Source organism: Mesoplodon bidens (assembly GCF_964165515.1).
Source record: "Mesoplodon bidens genome assembly, chromosome: 1".
Taxonomy (NCBI): domain Eukaryota; kingdom Metazoa; phylum Chordata; class Mammalia; order Artiodactyla; family Ziphiidae; genus Mesoplodon; species Mesoplodon bidens.
In genome coordinates, this window is record NC_138176.1 from 189272482 (window position 1) to 189287665 (window position 15184).

General features: G+C 44.9%; 1 protein-coding gene across 1 annotated transcript in view; it reads right to left on the bottom strand.

Moving 5' to 3' along the window:
* Nucleotides 1-3699: 3699 nt before the first annotated feature.
* SCD5 (stearoyl-CoA desaturase 5) overlaps nucleotides 3700-15184 on the bottom strand; it is a 160736-nt gene continuing 149251 nt past the window's right edge. The window contains exons 4-5 of the mRNA XM_081232757.1: nucleotides 8919-9151; nucleotides 3700-5445 (exon numbers count right to left, since the gene is read on the bottom strand). Of these exons, the coding sequence (XP_081088883.1) occupies nucleotides 5255-5445; nucleotides 8919-9151 (424 nt within the window). The 3' untranslated portion in view covers nucleotides 3700-5254. The remainder of the gene's footprint in view (nucleotides 5446-8918; nucleotides 9152-15184) is intronic.

Here is a 15184-nt window from a genome sequence, read left to right on the forward strand (position 1 = left end):
GGTACCTCCTCAGCAAGTGCTGTGAGGAAGGGCACCTTCTCAGGGCAAAGCCTTCACAGCCCAGCCGGCTCGGGTGCTGTCAGCTGGTCTTTTCTTTCTGAATCCTGTGAGGAAGTGGCGGCAAGATGCGGCTGACTGGCCTTCCAGATGAGGAGTCAGAGGCATTGTAGGCTTGAGAGGAAGAGGAAAGGAAAAAGGCTGTCCCGCAGCCCACAGAAGCTGCTCGGCCACAGGCTCTTTGCCTTATAGGCGCTCCTGGGCCAGCACTCTGCTTCCTCCTCTGATGGTGCCAATTTAGAATCAGGAACATTGCTGGGGCGGTAGGGCTGGGGGAGATGGACCCCACAGCCCACAGGGGAACAGGAGAGGAGTTTCCGGGTCACCTACAGCACTTCCATGACGTCGAGGAAGGGGAAGGAGGGGACTGAGACTCATACCCTCAACCAAAAGTGGGGAAAATTTTTAAAGGATTATAAAGGTTCTTTCTTTCCTTCCTTGTTGGGTTTTTTTTTTTTTTTTTTTTCGGTACGCGGGCCTCTCACTGTCGTGGCCTCTCCCGTTGCGGAGCACAGGCTCCGGACGCGCAGGCTCAGCGGCCATGGCTCACGGGCCCAGCCGCTCCGCGGCATGTGGGATCTTCCCGGACCGGGGCACGAACCCGTGTCCCCTGCATGGGCAGGTGGACTCTCAACCACTGCGCCACCAGGGAAGCCCCCTTCCTTGTTTTTCACGTGAGCAGCTGCGGAGGACACAACTGGCTCTCAGTCTCCTCTGTAACTGGGGACAGGATTGCGGTGGACACGTGAGCCTCCCAGATAAGCCCCAAAGTTCATTCTTACCCATCGGCTCCACCTCTTCCCTCCACAAATCTATCCCAGCTCCTGATGAGAAAAATGAGCTGACGGAAGCATAAAGGACACTGCAAGCCAGACCTGTCCTCTGATGGGGTTTTGAAGGTGCAGGAAGGAAGCCAGAGATGCAGAGGGATCCACACCAGGCTGGACGGAGGCTCTGTGGTCCTGTCCTCTGCTGTCTCTGCTGTCCACAGAGATGACAGACTTACTGAAACGGCAGAGCTGGACGGGATAACCCAGTCCAGTCGGTTCCTTTACAGAAGGGGACACTGAAGCTCTGAGAGGTTAGAGCCATTGTAGGGGAGGCAAAACTTTTCCTCTATCCTCTTAGCATCAGGCTGGGCCTGAGAATTAAGTTGACATAAGATGGATTCAGAGGAGATAAGAGTACAGATTTTATTATTACATGGACATGGGAGCCTTCACAGAAAAATGAAGACCCCCCCCCAAAGTGGTTGGGTCTAAATGCTCATATACTAGGTTGAACAAAGAGTAGTAATTGTGAACAAGTAACTAAAATATATGGGGAAGCTCAAGGAAGATAAGGGCTGTTTTAACAAGGTTTGTTTGTACTGATTTCTCTTGGTACCTTCTCCCTGTCTATGGAGATAAGAACGTTTCTTTCCTCCTGGTACAGAGAGGGAATCTTTCACACGGGAGTTTCATCTCCTGCTTTTAGGAAGGAAAAAGGAAGTCAGAGCACACTGCTTGCATCTGCTGTTTTTCAAGTGGCTTTAACTCAAAATAATCTTATGTCAAACTGGCAGATTTGGGCATATTCTGCTACATTTCACCATCCAGCTAGTTGGGAGCAAAACCAGAACTGGAAGTTGGTCCTCCCCACTTCTAGTCTGCAGTTATTTGGCTCCACCTCGGTTTTCGTCTCGTGACTGGGGCAGCCACTCACCCCCAGCGGATGTCTCCTGGGGGTCGACGAGGCGCCAAGTCCTGTGCTCAGGGAGTCCAGGTTTCTCTGATGCATAAGTGTTATTGTTCCTATTTTGTGGATTAGGACACTGAGGTTCAGAGAGGTGCAGTGGGTTAGTAAATAGCACTTCCATGTGGGTCAGCCTAAAAACACAGCAAGTTAGACCAAGAGTTAGAATTCGAAATTGCCATTTGTGACAACATAAATGGACCTTAAGGGCATTATGCTAAGTGAAATATGTCAGACAGAGAAAGACAATTACTGTATGATCTCATTTATATGTATAATAGAATCTAAAAAAATAACAAAACCCTACAGACTCATAGATAAAGAGAACAGATTGGTGAGGGGTGTGGTGGAAATATGTGAAGGTGGTCAAAAGGTACAAACTTCCGGTTATAAGCTAAATAAGTCCTGGAGATGTAATGTACAGCATGGTGACTAGAGTTAATAACACTGTATTGTATATTTGAAAGTTGGTAAGAGGGTATATCTTAAAAGTCCTCATCACAAGAAAAAATAATTGTAACTATGTGTGGTGATGGGTGTTAACTAGACTTACTGTGGTGATCATTCTGTAGTATATACAAATATCAAATCACAAAGTTCTACACCTGAAACTAATATAATGTTATATGTCAAGTTCATCTCAGTTGGAAAAAAACGAGAATTCTAACTCAGGTCTCTGAGTCCAGTGCTATTTCTACTACTCCACTAAGCTGGAGTACTTTCTTTCATTAAGTTATTTTTCATGGATTATATTTATTTTTATTGCTTCATCATATTCTGGGAATAAATGAGACACATGCACTATTTTTACCGAGAACATATCCTTTTGGCCTCACACAGTGGTCTCCCACTCAGACTCCATTATTTCCCCTCAATTTTGACCTCCCAGGTCCTAGAAAGGCAGTAACTTGAGAGGTGTTTGAAATCTGAATGCAGGTATCTTCACATCTCTACTGTTGCCAGTGAATGTTAGGGCTGGGTGGGACCTGAGACAGTCTGGTTTCATCCCCTCCCTTTGCAGATGAGAAAACTGCACTCTTAGATGCTGCTGAGACATGCAGGGGATATGAATATGGAAGACTCTAGCATGCTCTAAACTTCATCCACTCTATCAACATCATCGCCGTACTTATCTCATTCATGGGTACTGCTGATAAAGACGTGGCACTCAGGTTCAGAGGAGTGAGGTTCTGGATTTATTTGGATTAGCTGTGGAACAGCCTTCTTTTGTGAGAAGATTCCAAATAGCTGTTCCAAATGTAACCTTTTCTATTAATGGATAAGCAAATAAGTTTAGTACTTTTAGGGGTCAAATGTTCACAGAAACTTTCGCAATCAGGGTAATTTTAGTTCAGGCTGACACAAACTCATCTTGGAATACATCTACACTCTACCAACACTCCATGCAAGGTCTTAGTAATCTGTGACCAGAATACAAAAGCAGCTGAAAAATGCCTTGTAAGTGTCCTTACAAATGAAGTCCAGTCCGGCACCCCCCGATGCCTGGACTCCCGCTCAACTGCAGACAGGCTAAGACGTCTATAGCTGATGGCAGGGGCGCAGCTGCTTTGGGACAAAAGATGGGCAAAGAGTGAGGCAGCACATGGAGGGGCAAAGCTGAGAGAGGCGGGGTTGGAGTGAAAGTTGAGTCCATCTCCTCCTCCTCTGGTCACTGCTGGGGGGCCTGGCAGGGCTCTGGGGAGGAAAGTATTCTTCATGCTCTTTTGAGAGACATGTAGGTGTTGGGTTCCCATTGGTCAGCTGGAAGCAGTACAAGCGACAGTGTTGGTGAGTGAGAAATGATACCACTGGGGGTTCTGCATTCCACATAAAACTTGCTGACTTTCCTTCTGGTTATGCTGATGGGATAGGAAAGGTCTGGTCTTAGGGGCTGCTGTTAGCCCAGAGCCCAACTCAAACGTGAAGTATGTGATCATCATAAAGCATCAGGCACCCTTGAGGGACATTCCAACAGATGTAAGTATCTGGTCGGGGACTTCCCTGACAGTCCAGTGGTAAAGACTTCACACTTCCACTGCAGGGGGCACGGGTTTGATCCCTGGTAGGGGAACTAAGATCCTACATGCCATGCGGCACGGCCGAATTAAAAAAAAAAAAAAAAGATTTAAGTATCTGGTCAAGAACACCAATGAATTCATAATCATTTATTGTAAATCACTCATAGTTTACACATTATAAATGGCAAAAATAACACTGCTAAACACCTGCTGGATGAAGTACTTTATTATGACAATTTCTTATTGGCATCACTTCTTTTTCAAAAATTTAAAATTTAAATTGAAACCCTACATCTTCCCTATCTTTGAAGCACTATGTTCGAAGTGCTCTGATGCCAACACTATAAGGCTTTCTTTTGCTCTAAAACATCTAACACAAAGCGGAACGCTGTCCCATTAATTTGGCATGCTCTTTACAAGGCAACTGAACACACAAATTTTTCTTAAATCCAGAAGCTACATAATGGTCACTTTATGTCTTGCTGCAAGTTCAGTGAAGGCTGCATGCAGGTGAAACATTTGTAGACACTGAGTTCTAGATAACTATTGGTTATTAAGATCTGATTGCCTGGTGTGGAAAATTAATATGCTTATTTAGCAGAAGTAGGTAAAGTACATGCATCAGTAGCTGGGATCAATTAGAATATAAATGAGGTGTCTAAACATTTAAATGAGAGTTTCATTTGAGCTTAATTTGATGCCTGGCACTTCTGAGTTATACACCTTAAAATGACAATAGCAAAGAGAACAAAATCAAACACTTAAAACAGGCACTGACTTATAGGGTCAGCTGGGTGTGCAGCTCGGGACACAAAACTAGCTGAGCAGTGAACAGATCTCTTGAAGCAAAGACAGTGGAGCATTGACAAGCTGGAAACAGGGCAAAAAAAATAAGAGAGCCATTTCCTGTGCTCTCATTTTTTTACGTTTTCAATTCTCTTCCTTAAAAATAACAACACACAAACACACAGTAATTACAAAACACAAACATTCTTTACTATTTAGACCCTCTCTTTTGTCTTCTACCCTGTCTCTCTGCTCCTTCAGATAGTCTGTTTAAAAATAACGTTGGGTTAACTGGTAGAAAAAGAAAACAGGCTCTCCTGAATCGCACTGAAAGAATATTAAATTCCTTCATCCTGTCAGGGTTAACATCTCCTACAAGCACATGACGATGTATGTTTGACATACTGTAGCTACAGCGATTAAATCACATGTCTACGTTCTAGTGTTAAATCATAGTTACATTGCCTTTTAAAAAATTCTTTTCATTGAGAGTTGTATTTTGACATTAGTTTGAGACAAACAAAAAATTCCCAAACCGCGTAGACTCCGTTCCCTCCCCACCCTGTACCCCCTCCCACGATCCAATGAACAAGAGAAGTGTAGTAACAAAGGCCATGAACCGAGGCGTTGACAGCGGACGTTGGATAGCTGTTCCAGGGTCAGGCGCTGCCCTCTCCAGTTCTGGCTTTCCGGGCTTCGATCATCGGCTTGGTTGCCCGTTTGCGGTCAGTGGCCAGTCCCAGCCAACACATGAAGTCAATGAACCAGGTGGTTGGGTTGAAATTTAAGCCAAATTCACTCGCAGAGTAGTCAAAGGGAAAGGTGTGATGGTAGTTATGGAAGCCTTCACCTGGAAGACAAAGTGGGCTTGAAATAACCCAATCAGTATCTCTCTGTAGCGCTTTCTAGAAATCACTCATTTATTGCAAGACACTGTGTCAGGCTCCAGTGGGGAGCAGAAGGCGTGCTGTCTGCCCTTAGGAAGTGTTCACTCAGTTGGCTAGACAAACTCAACAGGAACAGAAAAAGAACAATAATCAGCACAAAGTCTCAAGAGCAATACTCCCTGTGGATTGGTGACATGCTCCCATGACTTCAGAGCTGTACTTCTTAAGCTAAATGCCAAATGGTTGATAACAGGTCATCATTTTGATGTACGTTCATAAAAGGAAAATAGCCTCTGTGGATTGAAGTAATTAAAGGAAGACTTCTTGGAAGAGCTTGGAAGAGATAAATGATAATCATTCTGATAGGTGAGTGAATTAAGGATTTGGATCTTTAAATATCCAAAATCTGCCTATATATTATTCTATCCCTCACAGTGAATAGCTTTTCCTCCCTTACTTTTTCCCCCAACTAAGCTGTTTTCAGGAAAAGTCTCACGGCTTCTTTGTTTTCTTTTTAAAAAACAGCTTCATTGAGATATAATTTACCATACAATTCACCCATGTAAAGAATACAATTTAATGGCTTTTGGTGTATTTACTGAGCTGTGCATGCATCACCACAATGAAATTTATAGCATTTTCATTACCTAAAAAGACACCTCACTCCCCTTAGCTGTTGGCCCCTAACCAGCCCCCCTCCCTCCAGCCCTTCTTTCTTTCTCTGTGTTGGCTAATTTTACATGTTAACTTGACTGGCCAAGGAGTGCCCAGATTAAACTTTATTTCTGGGTGTGTCTGTGAGGGCGTTTCTGGATGAGATTAGAATTTGAAGCAGTGGACTCAGTAATGTAGATGGTCCTCCTCAATGTGAGTGGGCATCAGCCAGTCCCTTAAGGGCCTGAATAGAATCAGTGGTGGAGGAAGGAGGAATTTGCTCCCATTTTCCTGACTCACTGATTGAACGCCTATCTCATCTTCTCCTGCCCTCTGACTGGGATTTGCATCATCAGCTCCCCTGGTTCTCAGGCCTTCAGACTCAGACTTAATTATACCACTGGCTTTCCTGGGTCTCCCGCTTGCAGACGGCAGATGGTGGGACTTAGCCTCCATAATCGCATGAACCAGTTCCTCAAAATAAATCTCTCTCTCTTTCTCTCTCTCTCTCTCTCTCTCTCTCTCTCGCTCCCCGTCCTCCCCCGCTGTACACACATACACACACACACACACACACATGCACACACAGAATACATCTACATTTATATAGATACAGATATCCTACTGTTTCTGTATATATGTATATATAGAGATTATGAGCAATATTATATGTATATATTTATTTGCATATATTTATACATATACTGTTTCTCTTTCTCACTTTTACTCATACAATCTCTATAGATTGGCTTATTCTGAATATTTCATATAAAAGAAATTATATAATATGTAATGCTTTGTGACTGGCTTCTTTCACTTAGCATAATATTTTCAAGGTTGTAGCAGATATCAGTACTTCATTTCTTTTTATTGCTGAAGAGTACTCCACTGTATGGATATACCACATTGTATTTATCCATTCATCAGTTGAGGGACACATTTTAGCTGCTATAAATAAATAATGTTGCTATGAGCACTCATAAACAAGTTTTTATGTGGACATACATTTTCATTTCTCTTGGGTATAAATCTAGGAGTGGAGTTGCTGGGTCTTATAGTAACTATTTTTAACCACTCAAGGAACTGCCAGATTCCTCCTTTACTTCTTAAGTGGCTATTGGTCATCATACAGTTCTTCTATTGACCACATTTGAAAGATTCTGCTCTACAATGAGTATATCAGATGGATTGGTCTTTTGTCTGCAATTTTCTCTTTAATTTAGGTCTTTTCTACCCTGCCCCTCCACCCCATCATTCCTAGACTAGAGTACTAGAGTTTTCCCCTATTTTCAGAAACAGGCACTGTTCTAAGAACTCTGGATGTATTCCCCCATCTGTCATACAGTGGGTGTAATAAGAGTCTTCCAAGGACCTTTATCAAGAAAACTGATTTGAGAGTCCAGTGTTGACCTGGACAAGCTTCAAACCAACACCCAGTTCTTCAGGGCCTGTGTCATGGCCTCATTCTTTGGGTTCCCTGGCCCACCATCCCCTATGTAAGACGGTAACAGTCCCAGAGTGCTCACTCTCATCTGCTCTCAGAGTTACCACTGGATGTGGCTCCTCTCATTACAATTCTTATAGAAGATGAAGAGTGAGAGGTGGAGAAAACAATAGGAGGGGTCAGGAAACTCACACTTTTCTCTCTGCTTATCCAGTTATTCCCATAGCTAAATTTGATGTTTATTCCACCTTATATTGCTCTTGTCAACACAAGATCCCTGGGGCCTTAATAAATGGGTGAACCTAACACCATGATGGCAGAAACCCATGGCAGAGGGATGCAGAGACTGTTTCAACTTAACAGCAGGAACCTCCCTTCCTGGGTTTGATCTCTGTGCTCAAGGCTCAGGTTACCCAGGAGACTGAGTTGCTTTTATCAAGATACAGCTATCATTTATTAATCACATACTGTGTGCCAGCCACCATGCCAAATTCTTCAAAGGGTATTAATGCCTATAATCCTCACATAGCTAAGCTATCTGCTATGATTATCCCCATTTTAAAGTGAGGATGGAAATGCACAGAAGGGACAAGTAACCTGCCTAAGACCATACGGCTAGTAAGAAAAACAACATCCCTGAAGGCTTGTTTCCTGCTAAGCACTGCTGCAAACAGTATGTATTAACCCATCTAACCCTCCGGCGACCCCAGGCGGAGGTCAATGCTACTATATATTTATACCCACTTTACAGATGAGAACACATGGTATGGAGGAGCTAGATAACTTGCCCAGAGAGTAGGAAGAGGAACCAAGACTCAACCAAACCTGTCAGACTCCAGAAGCCTTGCTCTTAACCATTCTGTGGTACCACAAGACGCCAAGGTCCCGATTCTCCCCATCCCTCTGTTTGCAGGCCTTTTAATTAATTTATTTATTTTTAAGGTCAGCCAAATGATGGACAGCTGAGGCTAGAGTGGTCAGGGCAGTTTGAGAGAGACATCAACTGCTACACCTCCTTTAGGGAAATTTCCGTGGTAAAAATAAATAGCTACTAGTTATTGATCACCTACTATGTACCAGGCACTGTACTAAGCAGTTTACATATAGTATATTAGTTAATTCTCATAACACCCCTATGACAGGCATTCCTGTTACCATTTCACAGGTAAGAAAACTGTAAATCAGAGAGAGTAAGTGGCTCGGATTCTAACGCCAAAGCCCAAGTTCATCCCAGTTTACTCCACTCCATTGCCTCTCTTTACAGATTCCACAAAACCATTGAGAAGCCAAGAAGATCTGAGCTGCCACTAACCCCACTGGCTCCCACCCCATACTCACCGATGGCACCCAGGGTGACGAGCGGGTTCTGCCGAGGGCTGATGTTCTTGTCATAGGGCCGGTTTCCGTACATGTGGGCGACACTGTTGACCAGCCAGGTGACATTGAGTGAGATGGTGTAGCGGAGGATGGAGGCCAGGAAGTAGGAATTCCACAGACTCTCTCCCCAGATGTACCAGGGCACCAGCGTGGGGACCATGAAGCACATGAGCACCACGGTGATCTTGTAGTACCTGGAAGGCAGGATGTCATGCTATCACTGGGCACCTGTTGATGGTGGCAGGGATAGGTGAGCAAGCTGCAGGGAAAGTCAGCAATGGCGCTGCTCAACTCCTTCAGCTCTTGTGCCCTGTTGTGTGTCACTCTGTATGGGGGTCACAACCCAGATACCTACAAGGGCTAGGCAGGTAACACAAATTTGAGAATTAGGACAGGCAGAAGCTATAGGAAGTGGAAGGACCCGCACATACTTCAGAATTTCAATATAAAATCATGAAACCCATGCATCTTAAAGCTGCATTTGTCCTCCAAGCCACAGGAGGACAGCTTTTTAACAGCTTCTATTTCTTTCATCAGTCAGTCAACCTGACAATCAGGTTTTTTTTCAAGAAATATCCTGTATTCCTTGAATAATTTTCAGGCACATGATTCTGTACTAACTTAGCTTGGTAAAAGGTAAACAACCCCTTCCCTAAAATGTTCTCTGTCCATCTGAGATTACATTCCAAACCAGCTAAAAATAAACTAAGTATAGGAACAGGCACAGCCACATAAAAAGTAAAAATTAAAAAGAAACCATCAATAGTTGGATTGCTGGGTCTGTTCATCCAGCGAACGTTCCCTGAGCACCTCCTGTAGGCCAGACCCTGAGTACAAGTGGTACAGAGACAAATTTGACACAGTCTCTGCCCCAGGCCCCAGTCAGGTGAAACCTCCAGCTGTGTAGGACCAGCTCTAAGTAGGGACAGGAAAGGGGCTCTGAAATGAAAATGTCCAAAGCTGCTCGTTCATAGCTGATTCCTCCCTGACTTGCCTTCAACTGACCAAGCTTCTGGGAGGCCTCTGTTAAGATGCATATGTATGAACTGGGAGGGAGCACAGCGTGAGGAAATGAGACTAGGGAGGTGGAAGGCTTTGGCCTTGAGTCCGGATCTGATTCTGGATGCAAAACAAGCCTCTTTTTATTCTTTCACTCTCCTCTTGTTCACAGTTAGATGGTTCCCCAAAGAAGAGCATGAGGCAAGGGCTTGTATGTAGGTAGTTTATTTGGGAAAGTGAGCTCAAGTAACAGGAATAGGCAGCTGGGAAGTGGGAAACAAAAGGAGGGAAAGTCAAGATGGGGGTGCCCACTGCTACAGGCAACTGAACTTGGACCTCGATGGGACACATTATACCTCAGAATTATTCTCTCAAGGAATAAGAGAAAGCACCATTTTCCCATTGGCTCCCAACTCTTCCTTGGTCAAAGGGTCCCCATGGGATGTCAGCTCTCTCACACTTCCAAGTTTGCTTGGGTCAGAATGGCTGAGTGTGGTCCACGGGCATCTCAAGTGATGGTGGCAGAGAAGCCAGGGCAGGAAGTAAGAAATAAGCAGTACAGCTGAGCAAGGTGCCATTGGGTTACACCTGTGCCACCAGGTGGCTGCAGGAACAGCTGGAGTGAAAAGGTGGGCTGAGAGTACAAGGTGTGCATGAGAGATGTCCAACACAGGCAGTAATTATAATACCTCCTGGGGTTCTTGCGAGGATCAAATACTAATAACTAATGCATAGTATGTGCTTACTATGTGTCATGGCTATTCCAAAACTTGTCCATGTACTGGTTCATTTAATTCTAACAAAAACTTTAGGAGGAGGGGACCATTCATATCCTTATTTTACAGATGGGGAAATTGAGCACTGGAAAGGTTATGTAGATGGGCCAAGGTTACAAGACTAATAAGTAGTAGGACCAAGATTCAAATCCAGGCAGAAGCACTTTGGAGACTATCATGCTATTCTGCTTTGCAAATAAAATCATGCATGTAAGTGTGCTTCGCAGATTGTTAGCTGCATGTGGAGGTTGGTTCCCATATAATTATCACTGTTTTTATTGGGCAACATATTAACCCCTCAGCACCCATTTTCCAGTCGTTGGCATACAATATGACTGCATTTTAGTGGAAGGAGGGTGCCCGGGAGGTCAGATGAGAGGGTGTGGTTGGAGGGGCAAAGACAACAGACAGTGGAGGGACTGGTGGTCTGAGGTTGGGCTCCCCGGAGTCCCATGCAGAAGGCTTTCGGAGCGTGTTTTTGGGAGATGCTTATAAGGAAGGGAGGAAGGCAGGATGGGCCCAGGCAGAAGCTCACCCACAGTGAGCTTCAGCAGATCCAGTGGAGCCGGATCGCTTTTTTAGAGCTGCCCCAATTCGTAAGGTATCACCTCATCATCTGCCACTGGCCTCACGGTGCCTCCTGGGCTGGGTGAACATGTGGGCAAGGGCACCCCCTAGAAAGGACAGCAGCCAGGGTTGGGGGCATCAGCTGAAGAGAGGATCTGGGTGAAGCACACGGCAAGGGCCCTGGGAACTGGTGTGAGTGCCTGTGAAGAGGCAGAGTCTCTGAAGGGAAGCCCAGAGGCGACTGCTCCTCCAGGGCGCCTCTAAGGAGCACAGGAAGCAGCTGAACGTTGCCCACAGAGGCATTCTGCAACTTAAGTGCTTCCTTCTCTTCCTCCACTCTCTGGGCTGCAACCCAGTACCTTTGCAAAGAGCCTCTGCTAGTCCTCATTTTGCCCCTGGAAAGGAGACAGAAATCACATGCTGACAGCTAGCTCGGTGCTGGATGCCAGGCTAAGCATGCCACAGGCTTTCTCTCACTCTTCTCCGCAGACGCAGGATGGACGCACTCTGACAATGAGGATGCTGTGGCTCAGCGGGGCCATGGCTCCCCCGGCCTTTGCTCTGACTCTGCTCTGCCCCGACCCTATGGAATCCGCCGCCTCTGGTTTGACGGCAGCCTGCAGGCTTCGGCTTCCACTCATGCCCTGCCACTGCTTCCGCCTTCTGAACTGTTAGGGAAGCCTTCTGCCTGCCTGGGCTCTGGTTCTAGAAGCTCCGCTTCCCAGAGGGGGCTGGGTCCCCATGGAGGGAGAGGGCCAGCAATGGGGCTTCCCAAGTGGGAGGAGAAAAAGGCCTTGCCTGCTAACACAACCACTGTCCCACCAAATTCTCTCTTCCTCAAAACAAGATGCTCTTTAAAAATCACTGCCCTCATTCCAACAAAGCTTTAGCAGATCTAACTATAGGGTTGCTGTCTGACTGCTCGGCCTGTATTCTGCTATAGGGTTTCTCTTTGTGTGTTCAATGCAATGGATGGAAGAAGAAGGAATTTTTAGGGGGCGCAGTGAGTCTGGGTGGCACTGCCAGTGAGACAGGGCTTGATGCTGATAACTGTGTAAAAAAATCTCCCCAACCATTTCAAATGGACTCAGCGTATCTTCCTGTGCAGCCGAGTATACCTTCCCCCTGGTCTTTGTTTAATTACAGTCACTGACCTTCTTGCTTCAGAACAAGTGCTGAGATGGCTCCCCTGCTTCCTTGCCTAAGAACACTCAAATCTGGGCACGCTAGCCAAGGGTCCACAGGGCCACACCACAAAGTCTCCACCCCTAATCCTTCCTCATTGAAATATTTTGTTTCTTTAGCTGGTGGTAGGGAGGAAGACTGGAGAGGGGCCAATGATATTGCTCTTTTTGCTAAATGGGCTTCTTATGTTGTAAAGCATCATAGAACAGTTAACTACCCAACTCTGCCACTGTTTTTCTGTGTGATCTTGAGTAAATTATTTAATCACAGTGAACCTCAGGTTTCTCTTTTGTAAAATGTGATACTGACAAATTTATTGAGGGACTACTATGTGTCAGGTACTGTCCTAGCATTGGAGATATAAAGTGTATAAAACAAACAAAAATCCCTGCCCTTGGGGAGCAGGGGTATTTTGGTAGGGAGATTATATATATATATGAATATATATATATCCTCATATGCATATATATATTCTGGTAGGAAAGAAAGCTAATAAACAATATATATAAATAAAATATAGAGCATGTTATTGGTAAATACTAAAGAAAAAAATAAAACAAAGAAGGAGAATATGACATCAAGGGCAAGGGTTGAAATTTTAAATAAGGTGTGTAGGGAAGGACTTCCTGACACTGTAGCTTTTAAGTAAAGACTTGATGGAAGTGAGAAGTTAGACATGTGGCTAAATAAGACAGAGGATTCCAGGCAGAGGAAACCACAAGTGCAAAGGCCCTGAGGCAGGAATATTCCTGGCACATTCTGGGAAGAGCTGAAGCATTGGGGCTGGAGCCAATGAACAAAGGGAAGAACTGTAGGAGATAAGAGAATAATGGTGGACCACACCATGGAAGGGCTTGTAGGTCATCATAAGGGTTTCACCCTTCACTTTGACTGAGATGGAGCCCTGGTCAGGTTTTGATTAAAGGAGTGGTGTGACTGGACTTATCATTCTGAGTGTTGTGTTGAGAAGGGACTGCAGGGGAGGGCAGAAGCAAGGAGGCATTTAGGAGGCTGCTACAAAGCCTAGGCAAGAGACGGTGCTGGCTTGAACCAGGACAGTGGTGACAGGTGTGAGAAACAGTCAAATTCTGGATATATTTTGAAAGTAGAGTGACAGGACTTGTTAACGGACTGGATGTTGGAGAGAAAGGAGTCAAGGGTGACACCAAGGATGGAGATGCCATTAGCTCATATGGGGAAGGATGGAGGAGCTCAGTCTTAGACATGTCAAGCGGCAGATGCCCATTAGACATTCAAGGGGCAATGTCAAATGGGCAGCTCTACAGACAGGTCTGGAGTTCAGAAGTTATCTTGAGATAGGTTTTGATGGGAAGAGATATTTGGAATGCATCAGTATATGAATGCATGCCACTCACGTATATATATTTTCTTGTTTGAGTTCCACAATAGTCCTATGAGATACTTTTCATAACCTCACCTTTGTAGGACATTTACGGAGATCCAAAGAGGTCATGAGACTTCTCCAAGGCCACACTGGTTGTGCAGAACATAGGCAGGCTTCAAATTCAGTTCTTAAACCTAATTGTCTGCTCCCTCTAAGTATAACCTGCTACTTACTCAGCTTACCAGGAGAAGGTCATCCCTATGGTAAACTGAGTCGGAGTGTGTAATCTAGCTGTTGCCTCATGAATTGCACATCTTTAAGTAAAAATACTGTCTCCTCAAGGTCAGAAATAGACACGTTGTCCACTCCAGCTAGACTGAGCTTCTTCCCATTCCTTGGGCACCGCCTTCTTTCTGTCCCTGTATCTATGACACTCTTCCCCCAGCCTGGCTGACTTGACTTTTTCAGTTATCAGTCTAAACGTTCTTCTCTCTTGGGGGATTTCCATGGTCCCCTTGGACCAGGCAAGGTGCCTCAGCATGTTGTACTTCTCAACTCTCAGTATTCATAAATACTTGCTGGTTTAGCGGGCAGTCTCACCTGCTAGATCAGTGGCCTCAACCCTAACTGCACATTAGAATCAAGTGGGTGAACATTTAAAAATGACTGATGTTGGGAGCTCACTGTAGACCAACAGAATCCAACTGAATCCGAATTTGTGGCCTGGGCACTGATATTTTTAAAGCCTCTCCACTGCAAACATTGATCATGGCCTCCCTATAATCCACCCCACCCTTTCTTGCTTGCTGAAATGCCCTGATATTGTTCAGATACCCAACTGTCCTCCCTGCAGCCTTGTCCTTTGGGGACATGGATCCTGATTGGTTTCAGGCAGTCAATGTTGATCTCATTCACTTTGCCAATAATAAATTTGGGAATTGGGCAACAGTGGCCAATAAGATATGAGGGAAAGGATGGTTACAGTTTTATGAAAGGGAGATAACAAGTGTTACTGAAGATGTAGGGAAATCGGAAGCCTTAGCATCATTGGTGGGAATGTAAAGTGGTGCAGCTGCTGCATAAAGCAGTTTCTCAGAAGGTGAAACATCCAGCAATTCCACTCTTATGTATCTGTTCAGACGGTTGGAAGGCAGGGACTTGAACAGGTATCAGCACACCAGTGTTCACAGAAACATTATTCACAATAGCCAAAATGTGGAAACAACCCAAGTGTCCATTAATAGATCAATGGATAAACAAAATGCTGTCTATCCATACTATGGAACATTATTCGGCCATAAAAAGGAACAAATTTTTGATATATGTTACAACATGGATGAAACTTGAAACCATGC